Raw genomic sequence first — 22,464 nt, forward strand, 5'->3', positions numbered from 1 at the left:
GAAGAACCAGAAACCATTGTTTATCTTAGAGCTGAGGAGATGCCAAAGCGCTGGAAGAAAAGACTCAGACCAAATTAACATATGAAAACCAATCAAGACATTGTTGCTAAATAGCAAAGTAGGGTCAATTTAATCTGGACAACTCTGCCTACTCAACAACTGGTTACAAAAGAGAAAAAGAAGGTCAAACTATTAGAAAGACCTAGTGCTAGCAGTTGGAAATATTAATGTAGGGAGAGGCAAGAGAACTGAAATGTTAAATCAAGCTATATTCAGAGACTGTAATATGCTGATCAGTCCCACAGCCAGATCACAAGGAAACCTACAGAACAAAGGAAGATTTCTGCTGGGATTGCTAACAACCTATTTCCCCATACCGTGAAGGGAAAACTGGAAAAAGTCTTTAAAGTGGTGCCATACACAAAATAAAATTCTCATTCCCTATGGCTAAAACCATGGGGAACCAACCAATGGGTCACAGGCTGGGAAATGCCAGCAGGCCTTTCACGCTACATATTCTTACCTTTTCATGCTACATACTCTTATCCTTTCATACTGCATGCCCATACCATCAAAGGAAAATGGGTAAACAAAATATTTAAACTGTAATTCATAGAAACTAAGAATGATATATACACTGAATTCCCTGACCACCACTCGGGGTCCCTCTCATTGTCTCTCAGTCCCTCTCAGTGTCTTTTTCTCATTCCTTCTTAGTGTCTTTACTCTGTCCTTCACTGTCTCTGTCCCTTTCTCTGACTGTCCCTCTGAGTTTCCCTCAGGCTCTCTCACTCTCTGCCTCTGAGGAGACCACGCTCTGTGGAGTGTTGCCCCTTCTCTAATAAACTTTCCTTCTGACTCTAACTCTGGCGAGCATTTGAATTCTTTCTTGAGCATAGCCAAGAATTCTCAGTGCAGGGCGCGAGTTCCGTCCACTCGGGGGAATTTGCCTTGTCCTTCATCAATATGAGTAACCAAAAGAATGGTTAAAATTAGAATTTCCTCACTATAAAAATGTGACGTTATATTCTTTCTTTCTAATGCCATGTGGTTTATATGTACACGTTAGATTGACCATATAGAATTACAGATATTTGACCACCTTCAGCTTATAAAAATGACACTCTCATATAGTTCCATTTAAATATTAAGTGTATAAAATTTGATTTATTGATCTAAACATAAATTATACATTTATTTTTTTAATCTTTAAAGTTTTTTGTTTTTTTTTTTTAGTTTTATGATTTTACCTACCTACAACCCAAAAGTTACCACTAAACTTGTTGGAAACTGGTTAGAAATAAAGAAAAATTTTAGAAAAAAAGAAACAACTTCTTTAGGATTTTCTCTAAAATCCCAAATGGTAGTGAAAATCAGAGATGGTACCTGTGGAGACCCATTCATTTCACTGTATTAGCGGAAGCTTGCAAAGGATTAGAAAGTGTCAATTTGTTTTAACTTAATCCACACTTAGATATTTTAGATGACTTTTCTCTCCTACAGGTCTGCCAAAGAGTATTCTAAATTACGACATACTTTAAAATTTTATTTAATAAAGTTAAACCACATTTTATCAAATGAAGTACAATAATTTAACTAATTATTTCAAAAATCTATTTATACAACACATTTTCTAAATGTCTAGTACTTAGTAAAATGTCTAGGACTTAGTAAATGTATTTCCAAATGGTCCTCTAATTATAACCTAATGAGTCTTCTTTAAAAATACAATTCTCATTTAAAAGATAATAGCTACTCTATTATTTATATACTAAAGCATTTCACTAGCATAAACTAAAAGATTCAACACTCTGCTAAGTGGATTCAAATAATAAAGCATAAAGTGCCTCTAGGAATAGATCAGTGATTATTTAATAAAAAAATCTCTCAAGTATATATAACATGTCAAAATTAAGAGTATGAACTGTGTGTTTTTTGCGACTATGCTACTCATTTGTCTCATATAGAAAAACTTTACATATTGAAAGGAATTAAAAAGAATTTTAGCTATAAAAAGAAAACTAAAACCAAAATGTAGACTACTTATAAGAAAATATAGCATCGTTTTTAAAAATATAGTAACTAGAAATTGTCAAATGTAATACCACTCTAATGGTCATTACAGAAAATTTTATTATAAATTCAAAACTAGTGGATTCCACTAGTCTTGAACTTATAATCAGCTTGTCCCACATAGACATGTGCAAGTAGGTCTGTAGAATATACCATTTGCTAAAAAACCAGAAGGGTTTAGCATGACTTACAGATATGGGCTTCTGGGCTCCAGCTGGTGGTCTCCATTCATTCCTATTTATTATATCCTTCCTTTTAATTGGCACTGATATCTTTGATCTTGGTAGGCACTTCTCCTGGAATCTCACTTTCTGTACATCAGAATCTTATTTCGCCAAAATGAAACAACTTCAATTTTTAAAAATTTCCACATCTTTATATTGATGCTTGTGAGAGTATAAACATAAAGGACATTTCATAGCACAGTAAGTTTACTTTACCCAGAGATATTTATTCCCAGTGAAAGAAGTGCTGATGGAAAATTATCATGCATTTTCTCTGAATGGAGAAAACCATGTTTTCCCAGAGTTCTTTTACATATTCCTCATAATTTATAATACCACGTTTTTAAAAAATTAGGAATTAATGTTAACGTTTACAGAAACAGTATGCATAAGATAATGGCACAAGCAATTAAAAGTAGTCATCAGAGCTTGGGTCATCAGGCCACACCATTCATGTAACAGCGTTGTCTGAAATGTATGAGTAGGTCTTACGATGTTTGTCTTTGTCGCCATCAAAATTTGTTCTCATTTTCCTATCTTTCCTATATTAGAAATATGGACAGTGCACTTTCTCTCATCCTGTTCTTACCTACGTTCTCAACGTTCTCAACCTAAACCAATGCAGAATAGTGCCAAACCAAATGAAACAGGGCAAAGGGGCTCATTCATTCGTTTTCCCTTTACAACTTTCCTCAATTTCAGTTTCTTTACCACAGTGGATAGTATTTCCTTGGAGAGATTCTCTAAGGAATCTCTTCAGAGATTCTTTGGAGAGATTCTCTACTCCTTATCCCTTAAGTTCAGATATTTGGTTATGGCTCAAACCTGTTCCTCTTAATTTCACAACATGAATTGAATTAGTAATTTTTCTTTTTTAATCTCTCTCTCAAACACAAACACACACACACACACACACAGACCACAGCATTTTGTCACTTTATGAGCTGATTCCTGACACTAAAATTTTCTCTACTTATCATTACCTGCTTTCTTTGGGAGGGTCACATAGTAACAGTTTTCCTGCTTTTACTGATTAGATCCAAGATCCTAACTTCAGCTCCAGTCTGCCTTTCTAAGAGAATTCCTCATTTCCATTCCATCCTATTTCAAAAAATAAGTTTCATCTCATCATCCCATGTCTGTCCGTGAACCTTCTCTTACTCTCGATTCTTTCCCTATACAAGTTTGGATTCTACCTCCTCAAACATCTCTTCATTAGCAAATATACTGCTTCATGAAGTTTTCCTGACTTATGAGTAGAGAGGAGATGACTCCTCCAGGTCATACATGAGCCAGCTATATAAGCGCACCCACTAGTCACCACTGGAAGATGATTTTTCTCCTACTTATGTTGCTCATATTTTTAAATATCCACGTTCAATACGTTTGGTGGAATTTCCCTGCTAATGTTAGTGTGACTCACAAGATGAGACACAAGTAATAAATTTTTTTTTATTGCATAGTTAAATCATTCTTACCTAGGACCAGCTTCCCAGCAGGTTTAGAAGCTGATGATCTTGCTCTATGTGTGAGGGTGTGACTGAATTCTTCCTGAATGATCTAAAACCAAACACATGTGTCAAGGACCTGCTAATTGAAATCTCTGTGAAAATCCAGACAGAAATACCTCAAAATTCACCTCAGGAGTCAGGTATTTGGCAATAAGATTCTCTAAAAAGGGCTTTTTCAAAATGGAATTAATAGATGGCCGGTCTCGGGGAGATACTTGAAAGAGCTGAGATATCAAGGACCGTAGGTCACGGGAAAACCTTGGAGATACTGGGGCAAAACGTGCTTGACAAATCTTCAGAACCAGCTGGTGTAAGTTGTTGCCTTCAAACTGAAAGGACAGACATAATAATCCTAAATTAGGGAAAAATTCAATACTAGTATTTAAAGTAGTATTATGAAACAAAACAATGCTTTAAAGCTTCAATTAGAAGCATCATGTTCCATCCTAAATTGTTTCTATCAGCTAATATTTCAGAGTAGATATTACACGCAATTTTTCAATGAGATGGCATGTTATTTAAGGCAAGATTTTTTTAGTTTTAATTTTTTTCTTTTTATAAAATAATATTTACTCATTATAAAAAACTGGAAGGTACAGGAAGTTACAAACAGGGAAAAAACTTTATAAATTTTACTACCCAGAGTTATATTTCCTTCTAATCTTTTTTAAAAATTATATTTGTTTTATAGAGTTGCGGTCACGATGATACAAAATTTTACATCTTGCTTTAAAAAAATTTTTTCCCAGCTTTATTGAAATATAATAGGTAATAAGTTGCTCATATTTACATTGTACAACTCAATGACTTTTTTTATTTATAGTTGGCATACAATAATATATTAGTTTCAGTTGTACAGCCTAGTGATTAGAGATCTATATAACTCACGAAGTGGTCACTTCATTAAATCAAGTATCTCTCTTCCCCTTTACATATTTCTTACAACAGTGTTGACTATCTTCCTTATGCTACACCTATACCTCCATGACTATTTTGTATCTATCCATTTGTACTTCCTAATCCCTTTGCCCTTTTTCACGGTCTTCCCAACCTCTCTCCCACCTAGTAGACCTCATAACATTCTGTGTATCTATGAGTTAGTTTACTTCCGTTTTTGTTGTAGTTTATTTTGTTCTTTAAATTCTACGTGTATGTGAAATAATGTGGTATTTGTCTTTCTCTGACAGTGCAATACCCTCAAAGTCCATCAAGGCAATATCTTTTTCCATCTCCTTCTTTTTGGTCTGTGTATGCCCCTCAATCTGAAGTGAGTCTCTTGTAGGAAGCATAGGTAGAGGTCTTGTTTTCTTATCCATTCAGCTTCCTATCTTTTGGTTGGAGAACTTAATTCTTTTCTATTTGAGGTACTTGTTCATAGGAGTGTAGTTGTTACCATTCTGTATTCATGTTTTTGATACATGCTTTTTCTTCTTAAAGAAGTCCCTCCAACGTTTCCTGTAATACTGGTTTGGTATTGATAAATTCCTTTAGTTTATTCTTGTCTTTATGTGTCCTTCGACTCGAAATGATAGCTTTGCTGGATAAATGATAGCTTTGCTGGATAAAGAGGTCCTGGGTTTTCAACACTTTTAGTATTTTGGGCCAGGCCCTTCTGTCCAGCATAGTTTCTTTTGAAAAATCAGCTGCCAGTCTTATGAGTAACTAATTGATTTTTTTCTTGCTGCTTCTAAGATTCTCTCTGTGTATTTAACCTTTGGCATTTTAATTATGATGTGTCTTAGTGTGGGCTTTTTTGGGTTCCTGGTTTTGGGGACTCGCTGAGCTTCCTGGGGTTGTATGTCAATTTCCTTCACCAAGTTAGGAAAGAGTTCCATCATTATTACTTCAAATAGCTTTTCTACTTCTTGTTCTCCCTCTCCTCCTTCAGATACCCCTATTGCATGAATGTTTTTACACTTTATGTCGTCCCAAATACTCCTTAAATTATTATTACATTCTTGGCTTTTTTCTTGCCATTCTGATTGGGTGACCTTGGCTTCCCCATCCTCTGTATTGGTGGTTCGATTCTTTTCTTCCTCCACTCTATTGATTCCCTCTAATATACTGTTCATCTCAGATAATTTATTCTTAATTTCTGACTGGTTCCCTTTTATAATCTCCATTTCCATTTTTATGTTTTTTATCTCTTTGTTAAAGTTCTCACTGAATTCATCTACACTTCCCTTAATTTTACTGAGCATCTTTATAACCAGTGTTTTGAACTGTGCATCTGTTAGATTGTTTGACTCCATTATTTCTGGATCTCTGTTCTGTTCCTTCATATGGTTTCTGCTTCTTTGTCTTCCCATTTTGGCTGCCTTTCTGTGTCTATTTCTATGCACTAAGCAAAGCTCCTAAGCCTCCCAGTCTTACTAGCGTGGCTTTGTGTAGTAGGTGCCCAGCAGCACAATCCTGAGAGGGGTTCAGTTGTAGGTCAAGTTTAGCCCCAGCCTGTTTCCCTCTGGGGCCACCTGTTAAGATTCAGCAACCAATTCACAGATGCTGTGCTTAGAGTTGCTTCAAGAAGCCCTGCCAGAAACTGAGGTCAGTTGTCACCAGTGTGAGTCTTGGCACTGCTCAGCAAAGAGCACTGGACTCACGGAGCACAGCTAGATGTGGCTTAGGTGGGGTAGTGAGCTGGGGAAGGCGGAGTTTCAGGGAATCCTCTGGGCAGAGAGACCTCTGTTATCCAGTTTGATGACATTTCAGCAATGGAGGTGCTGTGTCCACTGACTGGGAGCGGGAAGGGCTCAACAGAGGAACAATGGATACCACTGGCACTTCTGTCTGTCTGGGAGAGAGCCTCACTTTGACTCTTGCTCTGACAGCTAAGTGTCCCCCTATAAATCTCTGGTGTCCCCCCAGCAGGCAACCCAGCACTGGTGCTCAGAGTGAGCTGGTCCATCACCGTGAAATTTCACCTGTGGACGCGGCCCCTTTAAGAGGTGTCTGCAGCTGCCGTAGCCTCTGTCTCATTCAGCTGCCGGGGACTGGGCAGCCTAGAGTCTTCACCTCCTCCTACCTCCAACCGTTGCAGGGTGATTTCTTATTTCTCTCCCTAGTTGTAGGGCTTGTTCATCTAGACCCTCAGGCGACTTTGATTGCTGTTTGCTCCTCGTTTCCATCTCAACTTTGATGCGGTCACGAGAGGGGATGAACGAAGCTTCTATCATCTATGCCATTTTGCCTCCTGACTTACAGCTTGCTTTTTAAATTAATATAAGGACTTCCTCAAAAATTCTTCATAAACCAGAAAATCTTCCATTGTATGAAACCATCAATTACTTACACATACAGTCATGTATTATGTAACAACGTTTCAGTCAATGACAGACCACAATTACGATGGTGGGCCAATAAAACTGTAATGGATTATAAGCAAAAGTTTATTTATGATATTGAAAGGAAAGGCTGGACCCAACTGTGATGTTTAATTACTGCCAGCTCTGGGTGGTTTAAATAGACAAGGAGGCTGAGCATGCTGTCCACCTGCCCTGTGTCTGCCTGTGATGGGGGCCTGGAGTTGGTAACAGCAGGAGTGCGGGCTGGAGAGGAAAGGAGCCCATGAACCTACCCTCTGTCCATCCCTGCACACACACATGCACACATACACACTTTATCTTTTATACATTATTTTTACTGTATCTTTTTTCTATGTTTAGACACACAAATATCATTGTATTATAATTGCCTACGGTATTCATTGCAGTAGGAGCAATAGGCAATACCATATAGCGCAGGTGTGTAGTAGGCCTACCTTCCAGGTCTGTGTAAGTGCTCTCCAAGATGTTCACACAGTGATGAACCACCTAACAATGCATTTCTCAGAATGTGTCACCAATGTTAAGCAATGCATGACCGTAATAATAATGTTCAGCAGCATGGTGTGGCAGTAAAGATACAGTTTTTGGTAAGACACTTACTAGCTGTGTGGCCTTGGATAATAATAATGATGATGATGATGACAGCAGCTGTATAGAAGAGTTAACTCAGTAGGCCTAAGACTACTCCACACAGAAAGGCCTGCTTACAATATTGGCCCTTGGCTGATGTCTGGAAACTTAGCCTTAAGGAGAGTTCCCACCATTCCCTGAATGTTCGCAGTGGCTCTCTTTGCCAACACTGTTTATGTAAACAATATGTTTATACTGAACACCTGTTTTCTTCCTGGGAGGCTGGAAACTTGGTACATGCCAGGCAGAGGGTACCTACATACCAGTCCCCAATAAAAACTTGGGCACTGGGTCTTTAATGAGCTTCTCTGGCAGGTAACATTTCACATGTGTTGTCACAACTTGTTGCTAGAGGAATAAGGCAAGACTATGCGATTACTGGAGAGAGGCTCTGGGAAGCATGTGCCTGGTTTCCTTCAGACTTGGCCCCATGCCTTTTCCCTTTGCTGATTATATACATCTGCACACAGTTTATTTTTAATGGAAATATGCGATATATACTATTCTCCAACTTAGGTCTTTTACTTTATAATATAGCTTGGACATCTTTCCATGTCAACTTATATAGATCTCCCTTCTTAATAGTTTGTCCACATAATTTTTAACAGTCTAGTAAAACAAAACATTAATCTTTTTATCTCAGAAGTTAATTTCATTTATATAGTTTTGATAATTCAAGATTAATCTGACGAATAACATACTTACAGGATGCTTGAGTGTGCAGAGCTCATATAAGACACAGCCAAGAGACCAAATATCCCTGGAGAAGATAAGAGTTTATGTGCCAAAAAATATCCATCGTTCTTAATAAAAGCCTTATCCTTACAGTGCCTTACATTTGTATATCTTTACAGTTTTATATAGATTGATTAGTTTTTAGAAATGTTTGCAGATACAGTATCAATTCTTATTTTTACTAATATAAGAGGTAAAATAAAAACAATTTGTAGTTTGTCAGAAACCTACACTGAAAATGTATACAAAACTGGCTACGATATGATGGCTCAATATTTACTTCAACATCATGCACTCAAAGAAAATGAGTACAGAATTTTGAACAATCTGGAGGGAGGCAGGACTCAGAGATTTGTTTTGATTCAAAAAATAAATTTTGGTTGATTTAGAAAAACATATTCTACCAAGGCTATTGACAGAACCAAAGTGATGAACACAGTATCTGGTACTCAATAAACTTGGAAAATGTGCTTACAATATATAACTAGAGATTTGCTCTTTAGTACTTAGTACATAGTATTTACACGTAATTGGTTTAATAAGGAGTTATCTTATAGAAAAGGCATAATTAAATCCAAGAGACCAAAGAAAATATAATGAGAGGTAAACAGCTCTACTATTTAGCAACACTTCCTTTGAGTGTGTGGGCAGGAGGAGCAGAGAGACATACTAAAGGTGTGAGTACAATGAATGGTGATCACACAATAGGTAGGAAACAACTTCAAATTTATAGAGTTTTTAGAAACTCACTGACTATTTCCCACCATTACAGAAAATTTTCTTTACCTGGTTTTCCCTAGGCCCAAACTCCTCCTCTGTCCCAGAGCGCCCTCTGTAGCCAGAGCAGTGAATTCATGTGCCTACAGAGGTCCTGCAGGGAATGAAGCCACCTGACTGGGTGGGGACGTTTGCATGCCTACGCCTCCCTCAGTGTGGTGAGGACTGTGGTGACCCTGAGAACGATTTCCTGGTCTAAAAGTGACAGCTGATCATTGCTAAATTCTTAATTATCAGAAGTACTAAATCAGTATATATGAATGTTGACTCAAATTCTTAAAAAACAGTACAAGTCAAGAAAACAGTGCTGCTTAACCTGGGCCTCTCAGCCCGCAGCAGCACCCAACTCTGCTCTGGACAGCCTGCCTTTCCACCCAGCCCTATACTCGCTGAGGCCAAACTTAAGGCCAAACCCTTTCTTGGTGCCAGGGGATAGCTCCCCAAAATGCCTGTTCTTTTATTTTGCAAAGAAATGTTTACAACTTTTTTTTATAAATCTCTACCAACTAGTCTTTGCATTCCATTTATCTTTCAAAGTCAGACAGCCAAATATCCCTCAGGTATTTTCCTAAACAAATGGACAATTAACTCATAAAAGGAATTCAGTCTTCTACTAGGCCAAACTGGTTCAACTGGCAGCCAGCTTTAAAAAGTGAAATTTTTCCTTCTCCTTACATGGAAGTAAAAACTACCTCATCTTCATCTTTTATCATTGTGTAAATCAACACTACTCCTGAGAACTAGGCTCTGGTATCACATACTTAAAGACGTGTTGGGTTTTAAAGCTACCTTAATGAGTACCTAGCCAACACTTGTTGTTTCTGGTAGGGGAACTGAGGTCCAGAGGGGTCCACTAACTTGGTCAAGCTGATGACAGAGCCAACTGGGAGAAGGAAGAAACTTTCCTCTATCCTCAAGGTTCTTCCAGTTGGTCTAATAATTAAATCTACATGAGACAAACTAATATGAGAAAATAACCAAATTTAATTCTATATGTACATATGGGAATCCTACATACATGAGAGAGTCAGAGACGCCACATATATGAGAGGTTCAGAGGCAGAAAGGGAAAATGAGATATGCATGACATTGCGAGCTAAGGATGAGGCAAAGTACCCTGGGGCTTCAGAGGGGAGGAAGGTCATTGAAGACAGAAGAAGAGCAGACATTCGGTAATTAGAAGTTTGCCCTGCCCTATGAAAAGGTCAAAAAGGTTATTTCTGATAATCTCTTATTATGGGCAAGGCCTCTAATTTAAATTTTTCTAGGTAATTAAGAGAGAACAGAAGTTTCTCTTGAACCCGCAGGGTCTTGGTTGCCTTTAGCTCAAAATAATCCACATACCACTGAGGCATCCTGGGGTAATTCATTCTGAACCCCTACACAAGACTAGGATTCCAAGCTCCTAATCCAATATTCCATCACCAGACCATGCTGCCTTCTATCTAGCCCACCTACAACACTTTTCTGCAATAAATTAAATAGTGCTTAGACAATATGAAAATCAAATACAAAGATGGAACATCACAATTACTGCAATTTTCAACATTATCCTTTCCATCACTTGTATCTTTAAATAAAGAAAAATTGCTTTTTTCTAAATTAGCTCAAAAACTTCTGGGAACACTGAAGTGGCCAGAGACAGTCACTGGGATCCCCATTTCACACATGAAGAAAATGAAATTACAAAAGTACCATAAGAAAGAGAGAATCCATCAGATTTTACTGAGACTTTCAAACCTATAGTCAGCAACTCACGATTTATTGTTGTAGGGTTTATTCTGACAAATCTCTGGAGACAGGTAGTAAGGTGTTCCAACACAAGTTTGAGCAAGTTCCATGGAACTAATAATTAAATAGTAAAATAACACGGTTTATTACTGGAGTAAAAAAAAGGCTTAAGATATGGACATGCAAGAAAAAAGTATAAAAATAGATAACAAAGTTTGATGCATGCACATATTAAAATAAAGAAAAACATACTGTACATTGATAACAGAATAACAGAAATAGTTGATTTTTAAACCTTCCTAAAATCTACACATTAAAAAACTTTATGGCCTAAAAACTCCACAAGGAGGTACAATCATCATATTGCAAAAATCTCCCAGATGTAGAAAGAGTCCCCACTTTCCAATTTTCAAAGCAATGCAATCTCTTGACCTAAATTTTGGAAAATGTGAAAATGAATAAAGAAGAATAAAATTATTCATAATCTTACCACCCCAAAACAATTACTGTTAAAATTCTGATATATTTCTTTCCTGTCTTTTTGCCATGCATATTTTTCACAATACTGTGATCGTAGTATATTTAAAATTCAGAATTACATTTTTCACCTAATATAACAAATATTTCTTCATACCATCAAAAAGTCTTCAAATCACAAATGTTAGTGATTATATAATACTCAGGTACTGGCTATACCAAATTCTATTACATTCAATCATTTCCCAATTATTAGGCATTTAAATGATTCCACATTTCAAAGTATTCCCTTAGAACAAATTACCAAAAATAGAACATTTAAAATCTCTTGATATTACCACCAAATTGTCCCCCAAAACAGTTACACCAATATATTTTCCCTGGCATGTGTGAACTTGCCTGTTTTACTAAATTCTCATTAGCTTTCTGCATATTAAAGTTACATATCATTTGATAAGTTTAAATCACACTATACATTGCTACCATCATTCTATTATGCCAAGATTTATTTTGGGTATTTTTATCTCAAGGTAAATAGTCTGAATAATTTAGTAGATGTATATAAACAGTTATCTAAAATTATATGGAAACCAAGCCTTTAATATCTTCTTAATTTATGATGCCTAAAAAATATATTTTTTGGTTGTTATGAATAGGAAAAAAAAGATTTTAAAAGTACTTACTTGTTCAGGACTCTTGCTATACCAAAGTCCCCAAGCTTTGCAACCATTCCATTCTTGCTAAGAAAAATGTTCTATAAATGGAGAAAATGCTATGTTGTTTGAGAGATTTCGAGAAAACAAAAGATCAGTTCTGTCTTGGTCTTTCCTCTGAGCTGTTACCTGTGCTTTTATGTCCCTGTGTAAGATCTTCCTGTCGTGAATATGTTTTAGTCCCAGAGAAATCTGCACAAACCAGCTCAGAATCTATACAGGGAATATAAAACAAAACTAGTGAGTAGTCTGGTGGTCGCTGAAGTGTCTTCAGGATAATATGCAAAAAGAGAAATAATATACTTATGTAGGTGTGTTTATATGAATGAAGCTAATTGATATACCACCTTATCATATTATTTTCTTTTTACAGCCAAAACAATGGAAGTGTAAAAGCAATCCAATCATGTTGGCATTGAAGGGAACACCACATACACAAGACAAACAGAAGCAAGGGAGAGCAGAAGGCTGGTCGTGATTTTCTTTTTTCCTTAACACTGGGTCTCTAACTGCATCAGGAAAATAGACAAGCAGCCCTGTCTCTTGATAATTTTGGTGCCATTGTTTTTTCCTTTTCAGTGGAAGGATGATGCCAAAGGCAGAGAGAGAAAGAGGAAGAAATGGATAATATGTAAGGATATTAAAAATTTTTAGTGAAATACCAATGCATATGTGTATGATATAAAAACAAAATGTTACTTTTAAACTTTTTAAAGTTTAATTTTCTTAGTCTGATTTTATTTACCTTAGCTGGTCATGAGTCTCTTTAGTAAAATGTGTTCTATGCCTATAGAGATTCATTTAAACTATTCTAAAATTTTATTTGTTTTCTATCCTCCAAACGATACAGAAAGAGGAAATTAATAGGGAAAAAAAGCCATATTCCAGACACTACAATTCAGTTGTAACTTTAGTTCTCTCCCAACAACGGGAAATTAAAATTTAAAATTTTATAGAGAAGCATTTTTATTAAATGTGGCAAAATATACCTAGATAGGAAGAAAGGAGGTTTTCTGCAAAGATGGAATTTAATATATAATGTAAATAAGCATAGAAAAAATACTTAAATTCAAGAGGTTAGAGGTGTCGATTCTTTAATCATTGATACATTCAAAATATTCCATTTTAACTCTAGGAAGAAGTTGTATGGGCATGATGATCTTAAATGCTAAAAGACCAAGGAAACATGGCCTAAAGAGAGATAGTGGGCCGTTCCTAGGCACTGCTTGAGACAGTGACCTTTCCCATCAATCACGCAGGCCCTGATTCAGATCTTCTCCCCACACACACACACACACACGTGCACACACACACACCTGTCTCCTTCATGAGAACAACTCCCAAGAGGTTTCCAAAGGAAGCTCAGAGTATAGAAGAATGTGTTTGACAGAGAAAATGAAAATTAAGGCCATCGTTCTCCGCTTTTTTGCTTCTCTCTCAATAACCAATGAAACAAAACAGCTATTGCTAAGAGCTTCTATCCTCCTTAGCAAAGTGGTATAGCTATTTTAACACAGGGTACCAAATAGTAAAAGGAAGAAGAATGAAGCTATAAATATATCACATTTAAAATGGCTAAGGAACATCTACATTCAGATTTTTTTTTAGCCATGAAGATTTATCTCAGGGACAGCTACATGAGATTGTTCAAAAATAAAACACTATCTTTTCACAGGCGAACTTCACTCTCAAAAAGAGATTCAATATAAGTTCAATTGCAAACATGTTCTGGACCAAATCTATCAAGAATATTGATCTACTATGTCGTGGTTTGAATTTCTCTGCCAGAAAACATGCTTCACCTAAATGCAGTATATTACTTGTGGCATTATAAATGTAACACCCTCCCATATAAATTTTTTAAAAAATTAGAAGTGTTTAGAAGTGTTTTTTACCTGATCTTCACTAAACAACACTCCCCGTTGTCTACTGATTCTTTTCATGAGATCTCCACCATCACAATATTCCATCACAATAAACAGCCTGTTGTTCTCTGTAAGAAAAGGCATCATTCAGTTCTGGAGGGGGTTTCAGATATTTACGAATCATCTACCTTTCAAGTTCCAGAAGATGGAGACTATAACAGAAAAATGTAATATACATAAAACTCTGGCTATAGAATCAAGATGGACTGGGTTCTAATCTCACTTCACCACTTAAATTTCTTAGCTCGGTGGCTCTAAGCAAGTTATTTTAATTTCCCTGTGCCTCATTACCTCATCTGTAAAATGGAGATAATAATATTGAAACTCTTCTTAGGATTGTTGCAATGATTAAATGAGTTAATCCATGTCAAATGTTTAGAACAATGCCTGCACATAATGACAGTTCAAAAAAATGTTAGCTATTATTATTAATACATTCCTGAAGGTTAGAAATCTGCTGTAAAATAGTAGCTGTGAGTCTTTCCCAGCACTCCAAGAAGAATAAATAGACCTTCTTGAATTTGGGCATAAACTTTTATTTATATGGCACTTATTTAACCATGTTATTGAGGACTCACTAGATTAATGGGCACACTCCGCTATGGCTGCCCACTCAAGGTTTCCACTGGTGGCTATCAGACTCTTCGCTATGCCCAGGTACCTCTTCTCCCACTGATTCTTACTGAGGTCGTGCTTGTTCTCAAATCTCTTTATGCTAATTATACTTGTTATTGTATTTATTACGTAACTAATGAAATATGAATGGGAAAAGAAAGATGTGATTATTTCTACAAAAACTACACTGAATTCTTTGAAGGCTCTAAAAGTGAGTAGTTAAAAAACAATTAAGTCATTGACTTAATTGTTGAATGGGACAAGTGGAAAATAACTGGGAAAGCTTTAAAAGGACTGGGCTCAGAGAGAGTATCTGTAAATTCTTACTCGGCTCTAAAGAAATTAGAAATTAGAAATGAGGGGAGCAGCCTATGTAAAGAAGAATATGCAGTACTCCAATCAGTGGACTCATAATGTGCTCTTGCCTCATTCCATTGCAGTGACTGTTCCTCTTGCCTAGAAATCTCTTGTACAGACATCGGCATGGCTCTTCAAGCCTTTGCTCAGATGTCATCTTCACAGTAAAGCCCATCCTGACCACCCTATTTAAAACCATTCTCTCCACTCCTGCCTCACCCTATTTTATTTTCCCACAGCTCTTATCACTTTCTAACATACTATCTTGATTGTATTTATTATGTTGACATTTATTATGTCTTTCTCTACCCTTTCCTCCTAAAATATAAGCTCCACAGTTATAGCAGGCAGGTTCTTAGGTGGCTCTAGTGCACACACCTTTTATACCTTCCTCCCCTTGAGTGAGGGCAGTATCTATAAATATGATGGTATGTCACTCTCAGAATTATGTTAACAAAGGGGATTTTGCTGATATAATGAAACTTACTAATTGGCTGATTTTAATAGAACAAGATATTGTCGGGGTAGGCCTGACTTAATCACAGGAGCCATTTGTATCCGGGTCTAGAGGTCAGAGACAGAGGAAGTGAGGGATTCCATGCAGGAAAGGGCCTATGAAAGGGCCACGTGGCAGGGAAGGGAAGTTGGCATCTATCTAGAAGCAGAGAACCACCCACCACCATACCAGCCAGCAAGAAAGCAGACACCTCAGACGTACAATTACAAGTACATGAATTCTGCCAATAAGCTGAATAAGCATGGAAGAGAACTATGAGCCTCAGATGAGAGAGGAGCCCCAGTTGACTTCTTGATTTCAACTATGTGAGGCCCTGAGCAGAGAATCCAGCTAAGCCAAGCCCAGACCTCTGACCTAGAGAAACCAGGAAATAATAAGTGGATGTTGGTTTAAGCCATTAACAATGTGGTCATTGTTATGCAGGAACAGAAAACAGTGAAGAGATTTTTTTCCTATTTTGTTCCCCATGATATATCACTGAAACCTAGAACAGGCTTGGTGTATAGCAGGTACTTGCTAAATATTTACTGAAGAAATTTAAGTGGAATTAATGTAGCCTTAGGAAAATCTCACCACATTCTCCTTATTTTCGTATATTGCTTCAAACCTACAAAACTTTATACTCTCTGTAGTCAAATATTTAATGAACTATAGCTGGGGTTCTTCGGTTCAGAAATAAGTTGCCTGAGGGCAAGCAGAGGCTTTACATACACTCTCTAATAGTTTTCAGATAAGCTATTAGGGAGTCCCAAAAATCTCCAGGCAAACTCAAAGGCATCACAATAGCTCTAGTTTTTCTAAACACAGGGGTGCTCTACTTTAAAAAAAAAGCTATCATAAAATTTAAGCTTACAACATTAACGGACTCAGCAGAGGTTATTTATATTGTAAAAATGACTAATTTTATAACAGTATCCAGGGTAAGCTGTCCTCAGCTATCCATTTTGCATGGTATAAAGATATACTCCAATCTATTAAAGTCCATGCACTCATTTGGCAAATGTGTACTGAGCACCTACTATGTGCCAAAAGCTGAGGATCAAGTGGTGAGCAAAAAAATCCATTTAGTGTTCTATCTAAAAAGGAGACAAATGTCAAACCAATTCAGAATTGCTTATATAAATAGACATATGTGCACAAAGACAAGGTGCTTGGCAAGATCAGTAAAAGGGCTAATTTCTGAACTGTGATCTCAGAGGAGGGCTGAGGATGAGTAAGAGGTAGTCAGACAATAATAATGTAATTATTAATATTAATAATAACAGGGAGTTACAATAATAACCCAAAGACTGAGAAGAAAGATCGTCTCTTTGTTAGGAATCGATGACCAGAAATGTGGACACTTTATTTAGTGGCTGCCCCCTAAAAGTGTTTTAACACAACTCCTGCTCACGGGTACTGCTTGGCTCCAAGGAAGACCTCAGAAGAAACCTGAGAGCTCTTTTAAACACCCAGGAGTCAAAGAAGGCCTCACACAGAGAACTCTTTTGAATGCGGTGGTTTTCATTTGTAAGAAACATAGTATTTTGCACAGTGTAAAAGCTCAGAAAATAGTGTTTATTTATTTACTTATTTTTAGCCCCCAGATGTTGCTTATAGATATCCAGGTAACGCTCCTGCTTCATTAACTACTTACCACCTATGAATCTGAGCACCCTCAGTGCTGAGTGCTGAGATGGGGGACATCCCACGGTGAACTAAGGGCATTTACAGCCCTGTCACAGCCTATAAACACCTGATGTACTGTATACGTTTATTGTCCGTCTCTTCCCACTAGAATGCAAGCTCCATGAGGACAGGAATTTTCACTTGTTTTGTTCACTGCTTTATTCTGGGTACCTAGAACAATGCCTGGCATATAGTAAGCACTCAGCAAATATTTGGTAAGTGAATAGATGGTTTCTGATCAATGCTCTTTTCATGTTTATTTGTTTGTTTATTTTGTTTTGTTCTTACCTTTGGAGTAGAGTGATGGATACAGATAGATGTTATATACCGGTATGTAAATGAAGGAATTGCCTCTTTAAAGTTTTCCCCGCTATTTTTGCCATTTGCTTGGCCATAACAGATAGCTGTTGGCTACATCTCTGTAAGAGGACTGGACAGCCCCATTCTTGCCACACAACCTTGAGGGCTTCATGTGGGCAGAGTATACCCTCCCCCAACCACTCCATTATCAGGGTTAGCTGCGCAGCAGCTCTGCATCAGGAATGTGAGCACATAAGGAAAATGAGAAAGGTGTCACATCCTAGCAGGCCTCTGAGAGTGATGGTGTGGCGGGCTCTGTGTCTTGTTCTTTTCTCTCTCAGGAGAATAGCTTTATATATTAGCTTTACTACAGCAAAGCTAATATATCAATCATTAATTATTTGAGGGAGTAAGAATTAAGGAGAAGTAGGGAAACTTAAGAAAACTTAGGAAAGCTATCTACAAAAACTCACCAGAGAAGAAATAAAGATGATGTCTCAAATTACAATTTAAGTAAAAGAGAAAATTAGTCCATTCACAAAAACTATACACAGTTTTCAGAAACATATCTTTTACAGAAGTCTACATGCTTATACTTTATTAAAATACTTTAAAAATGCTAGAAAGTCAAACCTTGAAATGAACTGAAGAAGGTTACAATGTTAGGATGTTTCATCTTTGCCAGAAGGATGACTTCTTTCTTTGAAGCTTCTTTTTCTTGGATGGGCATCTAAATTACATTAAGAGACAGAATAGTCTGTAAAGATAACTTGGTTTCAGGAACATGCTTTTTGCTCACTCCTATCTAAAATTCTTCAAGATTGCACTGGCTTTTAACAGCACCTCTAAAACCAGTCTCTCAACATCAGGAAACAACATTTCTAGAATTAGCAAAGTGCCTTCTATCTAATCAACAGTTTGTCAGTGATAATTATCAACAAAAAGAAATAAATATTTCTGGTTAAGTTTTGCTGTATTAAAAATTCAGTTAGTCCCAGACAAGAAGAAGCTGAAAAGGTCTATCACCACCAAATCAGTATTACAAGAAATGTTAAAGGGATTTCTTTAAGAAGGAAAAAATTTAAAATGTGAGTAAGAAAATATCACAAAGAAAAAAAATTCTCAATAACAAAGGTAAACATAATAAAAGTAGTAGATCAACTAACAATAGAGCTAGTACAAAGGTTAAAAGAAAAAGTAGGAAGATCAGGTGTAATTACAAATTAAAGGATACATACACACACGCACATATACATGCACAAAAGAAGTAAAAAACAATGACAACATAAACACAAAGAGGGTGAGTAAAAATGGTAGTGATTCTAGAATGTGTTCAAACTTAGGTGACTATCAACTTAAAATAGACTGCTGTAAACATAGCTTGGTATACAAAAGCACATGGTAACCACAAGCCAAAAATCTACATACAAGAAATAAAGAGACAAGAATCCAAACACAACACTCCAGAAAGTCATCAACATATAAGCGAGCAAGAGGTAAGAAACAGAGAAATACAAAAATAGAAAACAATTAATAAAATGGCAATAACTATATATCTATCAATAATTACTTTAAGTGTTAATGTATTAAATGTTCCAATCAAAAGATGAATGGATAAAGAAGTGGTACATATATACAATAGAATATTACTTGGTCATAAAAAAGAATCAAATCTTACCATTTGCAAAAACATAGATGGACTTAGAGGGTATTAGGCTAAGTGAAATAAGTCAAAGACAAATACCTTATGATTTCACTTATATGTGGAATCTAAAAAACAAAATAAACAAACAAAATAAAAACAAACTCATAGATACAGAGAACATATTGATGGTTGTCAGATAGGAGGGAGTTGGAAGGATGGGTGAAAAAACTGAAAAAATTAAGAAATACAAACTGGTAGTTACAAAATAATCACAGGATGTAAAAGTACAGCTTAGGGAATTCAGTCGATAAAATTGTAATTACTATATATGGTATCAGGTGGGTACAAGACTTAGGAAGATCACTTTATAAGTTATATAAATATCTAACCATTATACTGTACATCTGAAACTAATATAATTTTAAATGTCAACTGTAATCAAAAAATATAAAAATTTTGTCTTAATTCAGTTGGGCTGGTGATACTGTATCCATTATTTAGGCACCTAGAGAAAAGTTATTTTAATATTTATCTTTCAGCAGCAAAGGAATTCTTTATAAAAATGCAATGTCCAGCAGCAATCACTGCTGAGAAGAAACAAATAAAACCTAAGATATGAAAATGTGTCATATATCACATGAGACTAGTAAAGTTCAGTATTAAGATTACTACATTTTTCATTTTCAAACAAAAATTGTGTCTTGTGATTTCATTTATGGTCACTGTATTTTCTTATTATTCTATTTGTCATCTATGGACAGTACTTTTCAAATGTTTTGGTGCCAATGGCAGTAGCCACACCTCATTTCTACTTTTCCTCCCTTGTTCCTGACTCTTTGCCTACTTGTCATTTCCACCCTGACTTCCAGCCCAGCTGCCCACCTTCTGTTCCTCTCCATAATATTCTTTTACCATTGGCGCACACGTAATGGGTGAGTTTCCAAATTTCTCATCCTCATTTAGAAATAAGAATTTTTTTTTAATTAACATTCTCAATCCCAACTTTACTGCTCTGTATGTATCCTTCAGTAAGTTATTTAGCCTTTCTAAGCTTCAATATCTTCCACCCCAATTTAAATTGTATAGATAGTACATGAGTTTTGAAATAAAAATTACTGAATTATTCCTACCAGACTGATAGATTTAGCTCCTTAAAAAAATTTAACTATTTTTCATAAGAATATTACAAACAAAATTAAAAGCAAACATAAGTTAGGTAAAAAAAAAAAAACTAAATATATTTGACAAAAATTTTGTATTTGAATATATAAAGAATTCTGGCAATTAATCAGAATTAATTAAAAATTAATTCTGGCAAACGTCAATACAAATATGGCAAAATATCTGAATAGGCAACTCACAAAAAATAAAAGAAATAAAAACAGCTGATAAACAAAAAATATTCAACTTCACTCAGAAATTAAAGAATAAAAACTAAAACAAAGTTTGATAGAATGTTTCTTCTGTGAAACTTGCAAAGACCAAAAGAATGTTAATTCCCACTGTCAACCAGAAAGCAGCAAAATGAACACTCATATACTTCTGGTGTAAGTATATAAATGGGTAAGTTTATAAATGGGTAGTTTTTCTGAGAAAGCAATTTTACAGTATGTAATAAGGAACTTTAAAATGCTTCTATTTTTGACTTATTAATAATGTCTTCTGAAAATTTAACCAAAGAAAATAATCAGAAATGTGCCTGAAGAGTCTCATACAAAAGCCATCATTAAAGTGTTTTATTCTTAATATTCTTAAAAATACATGCTTGTGATTTTAAAAATATTTTAAGCCAGATAGAAGTGAATAAGGTCAAATGGAACTTCCCTTTTTCCTCCCCACCCATTCCATGAGTTCCTATTTTTTCGGGGTAATTACTGTTAATTTTTAGACCCTTTTTAGATTTAATACTTGTATAGGTAAATATATCTACTTATATAATATATACTATGTATATTGTTTAATAAAAATGAATCATACTCTACATATATAGGTATTTAATCAAAGCAAAAAAAAAACCAGACAACGTAATTGTCTGGAAGTAGAAAAAGTTAAATTGTGATATTCTAAACCTGATGTCATAATATGTAGTCATTAAAAATCAAGGGTAGCAATGTGTTCTAGTGGAAAGAGCAGAGAAAGAGCAAGGATGTGCTAGGTTACTGTGCATCCTTGAGCAAATCGCTTAACCTCTTTGAGCCTCAGCTCTTTCACCTATACAATGAGAGTAATGAGATCTACTTTTCAGGATTATTGGGAGGACTAAAGAAGTTGATATATGTAAAACACCTAGGATGGCATGACATGTAATAGACACCTGGTATGTGGTAACATTATTGTTATTGTGAACATTTAATATTATCATGCAAGAATATTTTATTATATGAAAACACTGACACAATAAAATATTCACAATATATTGCTAAGTGTAAAAAGCTGCTATAAAAGAGTATATCCACCATGACACCAATCATTCTAATAACTTATAAAATACATTAATGCATTAAAAATAACCTGGAGAGTCACCATAATGTTGATAGCGATTAAGAGAGAAGTTTTAAGTAATTTTTATTTTCCTCTAAATGGTCTTATTTTACCCTTTGATTCTTTTCAAAATTTCTACAATAAAATTTTTTTATTTTTGTTATTTCAAGAAAACATATAACACTCTTTTGAGGCAAGAAATAAAAGAGTATGCTTGATAATGGTAGGATGACAGAAAATATTAGCTTTTGGGTTCTTGTAACAAAATAAACAATTTAAGTTCTATAGTCTAGAGTTTTCTGAGAGGTACTGGAGAAATGAGAAAAAAATGTAAATTTCTCAAGAAATAATGAAAAACTACATTAACATAGAAAGGAAGACAGAAGTAATAAACGTTAATACTGTGTGACACAGATGTTGCTAGGCAAACTTGTTAACATAAAGAAATATGGGAAAGTGAGAATAATGAGGCCTAATATAACATTGTTTATTAATGGTATGGAGACAAAGTTGGCTCATGAATAAAAGGATGAAAAAAAAACCTGTACTGTATTAGAAAAATACCATTTTTGATCATCTGTACTAAATAATGGGAGCGATACTATGAAATGCATTAATATATATTTTTACAGAGGATTTGTTAGGACAAGCGTCTCAAGGTCTGGGCGGTTCTTACTAAATGCTGTTCTTGCTAAATGTTAAAATGTAGCACAGTATTTTGCAGAGGCAGCTATAACCTGATGAGGTTGTCCAGAAATTGAT

The 22,464-nt window shown here is 35.6% G+C and overlaps 1 protein-coding gene across 1 annotated transcript in view; it reads right to left on the reverse strand.

The window, feature by feature from the left end:
* Window positions 1-22,464, reverse strand: part of NEK5 (NIMA related kinase 5) — a 65,370-nt gene that overhangs the window by 37,461 nt on the left and 5,445 nt on the right. The window contains 9 exon segments of the mRNA XM_039839425.1: window positions 2,265-2,398; window positions 3,776-3,857; window positions 3,937-4,137; window positions 8,467-8,521; window positions 11,032-11,118; window positions 12,165-12,235; window positions 12,324-12,407; window positions 14,090-14,187; window positions 18,210-18,306. Of these exon segments, the coding sequence (XP_039695359.1) occupies window positions 2,265-2,398; window positions 3,776-3,857; window positions 3,937-4,137; window positions 8,467-8,521; window positions 11,032-11,118; window positions 12,165-12,235; window positions 12,324-12,407; window positions 14,090-14,187; window positions 18,210-18,306 (909 nt within the window).

The sequence above is a fragment of the Pteropus medius genome, unplaced genomic scaffold (assembly GCF_902729225.1).
Source record: "Pteropus medius unplaced genomic scaffold, Ma_sr-lr_union100, whole genome shotgun sequence".
Classification (NCBI taxonomy): Eukaryota; Metazoa; Chordata; class Mammalia; order Chiroptera; family Pteropodidae; genus Pteropus; species Pteropus medius.